We start from the raw sequence: 13,201 nt of genomic DNA on the forward strand, positions 1-13,201 counted from the left end.
AGAAATAAATGGCGTGTGGCGGGCCTCCTTCGCGTGACCCGTTCGCCGGGTGCGAGTGTTTCGATTTGACGGCACTTGGGCGACTTGCGCGTCGATGGCGATGAAATGATTATTAGGACAACACAACACCCAGTCCCTGACCGGAGAAAAATCTCCGACCCAGGCGGGAATCGAAGCCGTGCCGTTGGGATTGACATTCTGTCGCGCTGAGCACTCAGCTAACGGCGGCGGACACCCACACCTAATAGAAGATAGGGACGAAGCTAGTTACTGTGAGCACATAATTCTACAAACACTTCCTGGTATGAAAGACTAAAAAGAAAACAGATTCCGATTTTTACTTTACACATAGCTTCCTTTATTCTTCACAATATCTACTTCTTTAATAGGACACAAATGATAAAATTTCAGCTTTGACACTTTTTTTCTGAACTACAAATGTTAGCATCTAAAAAATATTTTCTTATCGTTGTTTTTGTTTCTTCGAGGAAAAGTAATGGTAAGTGGGCTGTAGCCGTATGGGACACATCCTGCTGACGTGCAAATGTGGCGACGGTGCCAGCGGATAGTTGTACCCAAGGTTTCTTTTTATTCTTTTTAGCCGGCCGCGGTGGTCTCGCGGTTCTAGGCGCTCAGTCCGGAACCGCGCAACTGCTACGGTCGCAGGTTCGAATCCTGCCTCGGGCATGGATGTGTGTGATGTCCTTAGGTTAGTTAGGTTTAAGTAGTTCTAAGTTCTAGAGAACTGATGACCACAGATGTTAAGTCCGATAGTGCTCGGAGCCATTTGAACCATTTATTATTTTTAAATTATCAGATGACTATTACTATATAAAATTATTAATTGACTGATAAAAAGAAATAATTTAAAATCTGTAATAATTAATCACATTTGCAACGCCTGATGGTTCATGCCTAAGAGACAATACTGCTTTAACAAGTAGATGATACCTCCAGTATTTTATGCTTCATATCTCCGTAATATACTGCCCATTGTTGGTCTTTGGTGGGTTAGTCTACCCAAAGAATACTGATCACATGTAACAAATGCCAAAGAAGGCTAAACTTTTTTTCACTTAATACTCTATCCGAGGGCCATAGTTTTTAGCACAGACACATCATCCAGATCTGTTAAGTCTACAGTTACATCAACGTACACCCATACTGAGCAAACAACTGTGAAGTGCATGGCAAAGGGTACTGCCCATTGTACCAAATAGTAGGTCTCCTTCCGAAACCCTTCACGTCTGGAGGGATGGAAGAATTATTGTGTAAAGGTCTCCGTGTGTGGTAGAGTCTGTGTGCTCACTCTGGGAGCAGGATGCAGGGGGTTGTACTGTACTTCTACATTCCCCATGTAATACCAGTTCTCGGCACTACAGTGGTGTGCATAACTTACGGACGAGAGTCACTTTTGCATAATGTGTCTCCGCTAAGTCACGCAGCTCCGCGAAACTTGGATCGTACATAGAAAGCGCTACTACATTGTAGTACAGTGCAGTACAGCAGACAGGTAACTGAAAGAAATGCGCAATGAAACGAGCAGGAAGGCGATTGGTATTCAAAGACAGTTCGTACACTGAGGTCAAGGCGAGTTGTGATGATTAGCTGAACATTGGCAAGGTAGGACTCGGTTCTCACCAGAGAGTGTCACCACCGCGGGAGGCGCTGCACGCCCTGCGACGGGCTGACCGCGAAGCTGGCCGCAAGTGGCTGCGGTGCGGCGCTGCTCACAGCTGCTGCACGCTGTAGTAAGTGCTCGATGGGGGCGAGCTCATTGTGAGTCGAATACCTCTGCGTTCTGAGAACTCTTACTCCTGGGCTGTTCAGTGAGATCTCGTACTGTCGTCTGTAAAAGTGAAGTCAGAGCAGAATGCATCCCCGAAGAAAGCCACACGGGGAAGGAGTCCAGTCTCGGAATGACGGTACACTTGCTAGTCAGCGTGTGCAGAGTCTCGGAGGCCAGTACGGCCGTGCAACATCACGCTCCTCACACCGTAACACCTCGAACACCGAAACGATTCCTGAGCCGTTGTAGGGGAACAAGGGGGACACAAATAGTAGCACCAAAATTTTTTCTTTAGCAGGGTGGCTTTATTGGAGTGAGCAGTAGACAATGAAATTTAAATAACAACTCTCCACAAATATGGCTTCACAAGCAAGATTAAATTTATGATAGTTAATTGTTTTTAAAAAGCTTTGAACAAATATCCCTTAATGCCTTTAGTAAAACAATAAATGATAGGCCTAACTAGAAAGTCCAATCCACCCTAACATTTCCATAGATCATAAATTGTGCAACTTGTGTCTAACCCCAAGGATTTGTCAAGATAAAATTTCCCCAAAACGTAAAAGATAAATCATTAAACTAAAATGCTGTATCAGTTATCAACATAAAAACTCACAAGGAGCCCAAGATTTTAACATTTCTGACATCGCAGCAGTAGGCAAGATAAAATTAACTCAGTCAACGAAATACATTTACACCAAAGCTCAAATACAAGTTAAAATTTACCACACACGGCGACAACCGCCAGCTTTCAATAGTTGAAACATAATTCAATCTCATAGGTGCGCAGATGTCATTACCGAGGTGAATGTGCGAACCAACTTGACGCAACTGTAACATGGCATAGACCAAATTACAGATTTGGAAGTCGGCAAGAAACGGTAAATAAGTCAGGAAACGATCACCGTCACCCATATACACACTCGCGCACGGGAACAGATGAGCACACAGGGAGATAGGGCAGGCAGGGTGTAAAAAAAAAAAAAAACAATTAGTCCCGGGACCCACCGAGCCACAGGACGGGAACTACCAAAATTAACTCACCTTAAACTTCACGTACGAGCCCGGGCGAGGAAACGGGAGGTCATAGGGCACAGGCCAGCAAAAACCCCGGACAAACACACAAAACCCGCGCACCCGCCACCAGGAGGCGCCCCGCAACGGAGAAAGAAACACCACTGTGAGGCCCAACGATCGAGAATCGATCGGGAATACCGCCGCCACGGCACAATTACAGTGCTCCCGGGTGCATCACATAGCCTCATATGGCGAGAGGTGCGAACACACATTGCACACAGGTACATTCGTGGAGCTACGATAGTCGGCAGTGACGCATTACGCAAAAGTTACTTTCCTCCTTAAGTTATACACGCCAGCGTAGGTTTTCAGGTATATTTCGTGTCTGTCTTCGAGCAGCTACGAGTTTGTGTCCTTGGTCGATAAAAAATTGTAAACAGTATTGGCTGTTCTATTTAGTACGGGCAATGAACAATATTCGAGGACGGTATGACTCCTTTGCAAGCGTTCTTATTTGTAGATTGATTGCTTTTCCCCCGTGTCCCGCCACCTGCCGTACCTGAAGCTGAGCCTACGTGATCGTGTGAGGTTGCCCCCACCTCATTCGATAACTCCATCTGAGAAAAAGTCGTGTGTCCTTCCGCTACGAAATTGTCAGTCCAATCGAGAATTCCGCTCGATTAAGTGGTACCATTGTCAATGGGCTTCGGTGTGGTTCTGATTAAAATCGAGAAATATTGCATAAAAGCACGACGATTCTTATAAGCTGTGTCGACTGAGTGCGGTGCTGACAGCCGGCTCGTGTGCCCGCAGGTGTCGGGGTCCAAGATCTGGCAGATGGAGCGGTCGTGCATGTGCTGCCAGGAGAGCGGCGAGCGCGAGGCCAGCGTCTCGCTCTTCTGCCCCAAGGCCAAGCCCGGCGAGCGCAAGTTCCGCAAGGTACGTAGCCGGCTGGTGATGGTGCTGAGGACGAGGTGGAAAAGGAGGAAGACATTACTTTCCAAGTTGTGCAAGGTAGACACCACTTGTCTCATCTCTCGTGCTGGGGTCAATTGCGAGCACAGTGCGGTGGAAGGCCATCTTCCACATTCAGCAGAACTGTAATCCTCCTGGGGAACGAGAAGGTGTTTTTACGTGTTTTGCAGGTGGTACACATACATAACTTGTGGTGGTCGGGCGTCACGGCAGGAATGCCGGACCATCGAGTTGCCGGGGGCCGTGTCCCAGAGTCGAGACAACTGGCGTCCTCAGCTGTCTTCACTGCCGAGCGTAGCTTGTGGGCTTTCAAAAAAATTAAAGGTGGCCCTCAACTACGTACCCTCAGACTCAGAGTTGAAACGTTAAAAGTTTTGGCTGATTTCGTAGTCTAGGTGCTGGGATACACAGTTGCCGCGTTACGTGTCAAATACTGCTGACTCTACAGTATGCAATACGAAAACACACATGAATCGAATGGTCGACGGTTCCCATCACTCAACAATTGCGAATTTTGAATGTAACATAGAAATTTATAAATGAAAGATAGTAGTTAAATAAAATCTGCAGGTACTATTTTAACGTCTTTAAATGATGAATACGATAGCAGACGTACCTTTAAGAATGCCATTTATTACTGTAAAGCACTTATTGGTCTCGATGGTCCACCAATTGAATAAACTATAAGTTGAATAACAAGCAAACAGTAGATTCCTACTTGACGTAATTAGTTATGAGCAACAACGTAGCTCGTGGGATATTCACTTTTAAACGCATACTACATCTTCACTGCAGAAGCCACGGAAATCTCACAAGTACACAAGTCGTCACTACGAAATATCTCTATCCCCGCAACCACGCGCAACTCTCTCCAAGTGTTTCCCGCGACCGTCCGTCGCGCCTTCCCGTGTCCTGTGCGACACGATGCTCCTCCCCCACTTCCGTACAGTCTCTCAGTTGACCTCGGCAACCGCTTACCGTAGTAACGAGCGCTGTGATTGACCAGAGCGCTTCCTCCACGTCTCCAAGTCAACGCACACTCACAAACTTCTTGAAACACATAAGAAGTACTGGATTTACATTTAAATAACTAGAAATTAAATAAATATTCCTACGGCTGCACCATAAACACGCTCTAACACGCATTATTAAATACATAAACAAATCAAATTAACGTATATCAAAGGAACAGAAACAAAAGTAGGCCAGTAGTCTAATGTCTCTGTGCTTTCTAAAACACAGTAAAAATTTGACCAATTTCTTCATGAATAGTATACATCGAATATAAACAAAGACATAGACGAGAAAATATATTTATAAGCATGCTGCTACCGTTTCTTCGTGTAACTGTGGCGTACGTATCTCCTGACGCGATCAAGAGTTATTGGAGGTCAAAGTGGAAAATTACTAATCTACTATTCAAGTTACATAGGCGTGTAATTCATACCAATTTAGGGTTAGACTAATAGCTTTCTAAAGACATGTCGATCGACAAAATCGGATCAACCGTTTAGATTTTGGAAATTCGTTTCTGGGTGTTCCTTGTATAGTTTACAGTCAGGTACTAAACTTTAAACTAATAAATATATTGAAAATCTGATTACACCGACAGAATCGTCGTGTAAATGATGGTAATGTTGCTGTTTCTTTTTAAGGTACGGTGATTCCTCTGGCTATTATTAATTTCTACATTAACTGTGAAATACCTGCCATTATGGTTTCACAAAGTCCGCCGTCTATCCCCAGCCACGCGGTCGGCCCGCCCACGCGCTGTTTGCTGCCCCTCTTCCTCCAGCTGACAGTCCGGCTCCACGCGGCTGCTGACCAGCGGCGGCTTGCCAAGCGGTCTGTGCGGCCACGCCAGCTCCGTGTTTTCAGGGCGCCACTACTCGCCCGTCACCCCACAACTTTTCACAATGGCTACCTTGGAACAACTTGTGACACTTCTGTTTCGAAATCAGAGGTGGAAACAGACACCGTGGAAAGCCTCAGTAGGGCCTGCAACTATGCTCGGATAAGTTGTTGGTTAAGGTGGCTGTCTGCAATAAGCAGAGAACCTTGGTTCTGTAGAACACTGCTTTTGTACAGTTTTTCAGTTTCACTACATATTGAGTCTCCATTTCAGTTTGTCTCTGGAATATTTGTCCTTTGATGTTTATGCGGTGTTTCATTTCATATTCAATTTGGTATGACCAAGAAACACCAATTTCTATCTTTTGCCTTGTATTTCAATTAATCCTTTTTTGTCGAGCAAAAAACACACACACAGTAATCAATACCTTGCTGAGCTATAGGTACTGATAATTTTATTCTCATATTGTCGAGATATTGACTCAGTTTTAGGTGCTGCACTAATACCCAATATTTTATTTGTACCGACTCTTTTTTTCTGAATATTATTCCACATTCACTCATTCAGTATGTATACTTTTTTCCACTGTTATCCACCCACAATAAGTAAGACACCAGTGATAGCTTTTATTAATATCAAAAAGATTAGTCAGTTTAAGGGATTTTACACCAAATATTATGTTAGTGCTAATCCTTTTCTGATATGAGTGAGACACCAGTACTATTTTAAGTGTTGCAATCAATTAGAATTATTGTATTATTTTTCTGATATTACTTAGGTGTCGTACAAGTTAACATGATGAAGTTAATATCAAACAGCCTACCGTATCGGTATCAACACCCTTGTTCCATTATTACCCAAGTTAATGACACAATTTTTGGTGTCACTACTCGTATGACAAAGATTATGATACTGACACAATTTTATCATACTCTCTAGATGTTGTCGGACTCTAGCTCTAGATGTCGATATCAAATAACAATATGAGTTCCACTACCATCGAGGTATCGACACCATGATAATACCTTTCTCCTGTGCCCCTGGGACAGAAATATTTAATCTTCCAATCTGTCAGTTCTTAGCCGTACAGCCGACTACAAGGCGACTCGGTGACAAGAGAGTCAGCACAGCAGGATCGAAGTAAATGCCGATCCAGTAAATTCACAATGATTATAACTCACCTGTTGAAGCGCCAAGCAGATAAGACAGAGTATGTACGTGAAACGACTAATGTCCTTAATGAGATTTTCACTCTGCAGCGGAGTGGGCGCTGATATGAAACTTCCTGGCAGATTAAAATGCTGTGCCCGACCGAGACTCGAACTCGGGACCTTTGCCTTTCGCGGGCAAGTGCTCTGCCAACTGAGCTACTGAAGCACGACTCACAATCTTACTTCTGCCGGTACCTTTCCAGCCTAACTTTTATTTACTTGTGGGAAAAAAAACATTTTTTCGCGTATTTCCCTACATAATGATTGGAAAAATATATATTTATAAGAAATTTTGCTATTTTTTTGTTTTTGGAGGGAAATTTGGGATGACTCCATATGCCAACATTGGGCAGGATTTGTTTCCTTCAGTCAGGTGGTTGGGATGTCACAGTGCTTGGTAATGGAACTTGAATGAGTATTTTAATTACACAATTTGATGCAGTTTATTGAAGAAAAATTAGTACATACAATAATGCAACTCGCATTTCAGGACAATTTTATGTTTTTTACATCATGATTGTTACTTTACATGAAAATTTGTTTTGACATCATGATTGTTACTTTACACGAAAATTTAAGAAACTGTTCCTGTCTTTGGTAAAGCAAAGAGGTTTATTACATTTGATGCATTTCGTTCGAAAATATGCTGTAATGCACAATTTACATGTCTGTTTGTTTTCTACATGCTGTGGCCAGTGTTCAATGTTGTCACACCTTACATCATCAACCGGGCTGGGAACCAATGGGGCTTGTTTCTTCACAACTGTACGCGATGGACTGTCATGTGATGGCCGTCCTCGCCTTCTTACCAAAATGTCTCCTGCTTTTAGTAGTCCATGAGCTACATCAGACCGAAAAATCAACATTCCTCTTTGTCTGCAATATCGGCAGTTTAGGAGCCACGCATTCACAACACACATGTCAAGGGGGTGGAATACGATCCTTAGATAAAATCTTTTCACACCAATACTACTCCTATACAAGGCAACCGGCATGTCGTGCAGATTAACTCCTCCCATCGAACGGTTATATACTCTAACAATGTCTGGCCTTGGAACATCAATATATTTTCGTTCCCCCACTGACCAACGTTTCACTGGTTCTACTGGACTTACTTCTTTGAATGATGATGCAAGAACGACAGACTTGTTATCATATCACTTCAGCGCTCTGATGTTTCTTTCTGTTTCAGTTCGGTACTCGTATGATCCTCGTCCCTGCTTTTTCAGCTCACTGTCTGCTTTTAGATTGCAGCCTTGAAGTCTTGTGGGTCTAACAGTTCCTACATCCAAAACGCCATAGTTTTTCAGGGCAGAAATAAGATTGTAAGAGGTGAACCACTTGTCTGTAAACACTTTAAAATTTTTATATTTTGGCAGTCCTTCCACAAGCCTTATCACAATATCATCACTTATACCAAGACCAGTATCATTATGTACAGTTCCTTTCCGTCGGTATATTTCAGAATCGTACACAATTCCACTAGAACCAGCATGGGCAAAAGCTTTTATACCCCACTTGTGTGGTTTGCTTTTTACATACTGTTTCAGGGATGAATGACGTTTGAAAGGAATGATTAATTCATCCACTGAATGATATTCCTCAGGTTCAATAATTGAAAAACCTTGTTTGATTTTGGCATCACTGGGCTGGAAAGGGTTAACTGCAGCTGAGGAAGCTCGTCCCGGCTGGTCGCGTCCTCTGCCAGTCACCCTCCAACGACCTCTTTGACCTCTCCGTCGGCCCCTGCACGTCTGAGATGTCCGATGCTCCATCCTGTGACAGCGCAGTTTGTTGCGCTGTGGAATAAAGTTCACCCACCTGTCGGTGGATTCTTGACTCTATGTGTCAACTCTAAGAAAAAATACCGTAGTTGCACTATACGTGCCGACAGGGAGCAAAAATGATTTCACGTTTCAAGTCTGACTAACTACCAAAAGAGTAACAGTCACTGAACGAAAAGACCGATACGTTATTACTTCGATGTACAAACATACGCTGTCGAGCCCTATGACTTCCGCACGTCCAACACTTTCAGTCTCTAGCAACCAGTTTAAGGTTTTCACCCTAACTTGATACTGAACAGACACACGGATTTCTATAGTTAGAACTCTAGTACAATGTCTACTAATGTTCATTTCGAACTATAAGTTCTCGTTTAAATTTCCACAGTACGCCACACGGAATTTTAATTATTCGAAACAAAGTCACATCTCGAATTTGCCGAATCGTCATTTGTTGTTTTAATCTCCTAAAATCTTACAATTACTCATTAGTAGTACAGTTTTGCACAGTTGATGTCCGATAACTAGAGCTCGGCACTTATCCTTCCGACTCCACATCTCTGACGCACTCACAAGCCTACTGTGCGCAAAGATCGTTCACTCCCGATTGGCTGAATCCCAAGGTTGTATCAACACCGTTTCACGTTCTCTCTCTCGAACCGATCACATTTCCAAAACACTATAGACACAATTATTAAATGATATGTTTCAGATAAGGAAATGAAAGTAAATTAGTTCCATCCTTAATCGCCTGAACTACTGAAGTACATTTCATAATTTAAAACTATCGTAAATTGACTTCTTATAATTCACCATTTCCCCGATGCCTGTGACCGTCAGATGCAAGACCCACGCACATTATCAAGCTCTTGCGTGCTGACTTACTTACTCGTGGAATCAGAAAGACTGACAGGCAACACGCATGTCACATTTAGTCAATAAAAAATGAAACTCATTATTTAATATTAATCATAATTTCTGTAAATCTCAAAATTATTACGTAAAATAAATGGATCTACAGAAAACAATTCGAAGGGCTAGACACATCGTTAAACTTCCTCATTGACGTTTACCGAATACAATGAGGGAAAAACGAACGCAACACCGAGAAGCAGTTGTGCGACATTGACCGGAGTTGCTGTGCATGTTGCGTCATACGCAGGGTGACGTATGTTCAAATTTCGTGCCGGTGGCACGAACTATTGCGAGGACGCAAATCAGGTTTGTTTGAGATGCACACTGTAGCGGTCGTCGAGATTGAACACGGTGACTTGATGTTAGTCGAGTCACATTCAGATGTGACAAAGAGGTCATTATCAGCATCTCGCTGAGTTTGAACGTGGCCGTGTAATAGGGCTACAGGGAGCCGGGTGTTCCTTGCGCCACAGTGTAGAGTGAATTGGCAGGTATGCAGGCAGTGTACACGACCGCAGGCAGCGGTGGCCACGGGGACGCAGGCTGCTGTCGTGAGGAGGCGGCGCCCTGGACGGCCACTCGTCGCTACCCAGGGGGAAGACCACCGTGTGCGGCGTGCGGCTGTGGCGCGTCGCACTGCATCTGCAGCAGCAGCCGGCACCACACTGACACGACCAACTCTCACAAGTCGGTTAATTCTAGGACAGCTCTGAGACACACGCCCTGTAGGGTGCACTCCACTGACCCCAAACCGCCGCCGTTTGCGACTTCAGCGCTGGGTCTGCCTTTATTTCCTGATAAAAGTAGCCGGCTCCGTCCGGTGCCGGTGGAGGCAGGTGCAGGGCCAGCAGCCAGCCAGGCAGCGCTCCGTGGTGCCAGCAGGGGCGCTCTCCTTGTTATGCCACACACCACGGTTGCAAATCCGTTGTGCAGCCGTTGGTGAACAGCATTCCAGGCTGTTCTCCAACCGGACAATGTCTCCCACACAACGCTGTTGTACCCGACATGCTTTACAGCGTGTCATATGTTGCCACGGCTCGTTCCATCGCCAGAACTGTCTCCAATTGAGCACAATGGGAAATCATCGGACGACAACTCCAACATCAGCCATAACCGGCATTAACCGTGCCTGCATTGACCGACCGAGTGCAACAGACATACATCTCACAAACCGAGATCTGGCACCTGTACGACACAGTGTATACACGTCTGCATGCTTGCATTCAACATTCTGGCGTTTACACGGGTTGGTAATGTGACAGCATACACATTTGCAATGACTTGTCTCAAACTTACACTAACCTCTGATTTTGCATCCTTAATCAGCTAAATATTACCTAGTCAAAAGTATTTCGACAATCGCATTACACTAATTACTTTTTGGTTTCGCGATTTATTTTTTTCTCGTCCGTGTACATTCGAACTCTGAATTCTGTGTTTAATGGTATCGGCATGAGGCTGAAATTAACACCACAAAAAACACTGTAAAGTTTTATTGCTCTGGTGTATGGTAAAAGTATAATTTAATTTACAACAGCGTACGTAAAACTCGGCCGGAGCGCAGGCTGACTCGTGTGAGAACGCCTGACGCCTGCCACGGCGGAGCTCTCGACTTGTTACACGTGTGTCGGCCGCCAGCCGCCGTCCGCCTCTGTGTGGGCGCGAGGAATCTCAAACACCTGGCTTTTGCAAAAGCATATCACCTGTCACAGACCCCAGAACAACTGTCGTCTCGGTTGCTGGGACGAAGATCACATCCACTCTGCGCCTCCTCATTATTCTGCCAATTTGAAAAGAAAAATTTCTTACACACAGGAGAAAGGCCATAGACTTTACATCCACACTGCACGGGCTGAACGCTCTAAACTTTCCCGTACAGTTGTAGTCTGCGAAGCACAGTGGTAGCTCGACGCCTGCGAGTGTAAATTGCTGCGTGTCGGATTGTGGTTCACGCACTGCTTTAAAAATCCACCCACCTTAGGTCAAATTAATACGTCCAAAACCAATAGGCAATCATTCATTTCCTACTCTGTGATATTTTCGAGAGAAGAGCTAAGTTGTTCGTCAATAATTTATCCGTACTGTGCGACCAAAATATGAATTGTCATCGATTTAACTTCGGATCACTGTCGGTTTGAAAATTGCAGCACTGAGGGCTCCTTCTTTTATACTGCTGCCACAGATGCATCTCCAAATGATGGTGGAAAGCAGTATTCACCGGGAAAACTTGAAGAATTACAATTCTAGCGGTTGGTTTCTATACGTAATATTGTATCAGTGTCATTAATGTTTCTTTCCATTACGATCGATGTAGCAGTAGTATTTTAGACGTTAACATTAATATCAAATATTGTATCTGTTGAAATTTTTGAGAGACTGTTGACGTTTTGTACAATTTCAGGTGTTTGTGTGTCATACTGCATCGGTATCAATATCTGTTTCCGTTTCATCAATGTGTCCTACAATTTTAGATAGTATTGATGTGTTTTCAGACGATATCAAGGAATCATATGATTGAACATGTTTGTGTCAGTACAAAATATTCTATTCCATTGAAATCCTTGCATTGAGACAATAATGGCATCAATGTCTAAGATAAATATGAGCACTTTTATGACATTACTGAAGTATTTTACAATTTATGATGTTGACATTCATCCCAAATGTTGCACTGGTATCACTATTCTTTTACTGATATTATCGAGACCTTTAGATGTCGATATGTGATACCGCATCATTACTGATACCTCTGTTGAAATACTATTATTTACACTACTGTGAGAGGTGATACGAATAACTTATCAGAACCTACATTTTTTCCATTCCTAAGGTATCGACACAATTTTAGCTATTGATTCGATACCAAATATTATGTACCCATATCTTTGTTCCTATATCCGAGTTGTGGGTACAATTGGTATTGGTAGCAAGACCCGTGTCAGCCCTGGTGTCGGTGGCAACACTCCCGTGTCGTACAGCCCCAGAGCCCCCCGCCCCTCACGATGTGAGCCGTGACGACGGCGCCTGACGCCCGCCCTTTCTTGGCCCGCAGGTGTCGACGAAGGCGCCGCTGGAGTGCATGTGCCGGCCGTGCACCGGCGTCGAGGAGTCGGCCGTCATCCCGCAGGAGGTGGCCGGCTACCCGGACGACGGGCCGCTCGCCGCGCACTTCCGCAAGTCGCAGTAGGGCGGCGCGCCGCACTCCGCCCTCTCTGTACCGCAGATTTTCCTAATAAACTCACTTGCACTCTCAACACCGACCGCTGCTCATTTACCCACTCCTGTCCGTGCGTCAGCAGTGCACGTCGAGCACCACAGTAGCGAGTTCCCAGACTCACAGCTGTTGCCGCCTGCGCTGACTCGGTGCCAGGTCGAGCACAGCCTCCAGTACACATCCGCGGCGCATCGGTCCCTTTTCACAGTTCACAGTTCACACCCGCGGCTGATCTAGCAGCAGTCTCATCCTAGACACCGAGGTGAGCACAGCGTTTCGTACCTCGAGCTGACGCTACCCCCTCGGAGGGGCATCCGAGTTTTATTCTTCTGGGCAGGCAGGCGGTCTCGTACGACGGCCGCAGGGGGCTCCAGCCTGACGCTGGACAGCGGCCGCGGCGCCTCCGAGCGGGCAGCAACAGCTGCCCGGACGACAAAACTCACT

General features: G+C 44.9%; 1 protein-coding gene across 1 annotated transcript in view; it reads left to right on the forward strand.

Annotated features, from left to right (window-relative positions):
• The window catches only part of LOC126271888 (bursicon-like), a 62,567-nt gene extending 49,770 nt beyond the window's left edge, over window positions 1–12,797 (forward strand). The window contains exons 3-4 of the mRNA XM_049974267.1: window positions 3,620–3,745; window positions 12,596–12,797. Of these exons, the coding sequence (XP_049830224.1) occupies window positions 3,620–3,745; window positions 12,596–12,730 (261 nt within the window). The 3' untranslated portion in view covers window positions 12,731–12,797. The remainder of the gene's footprint in view (window positions 1–3,619; window positions 3,746–12,595) is intronic.
• Window positions 12,798–13,201: the final 404 nt, after the last annotated feature.

Source organism: Schistocerca gregaria, chromosome 5, assembly GCF_023897955.1.
Source record: "Schistocerca gregaria isolate iqSchGreg1 chromosome 5, iqSchGreg1.2, whole genome shotgun sequence".
NCBI lineage: Eukaryota > Metazoa > Arthropoda > Insecta > Orthoptera > Acrididae > Schistocerca > Schistocerca gregaria.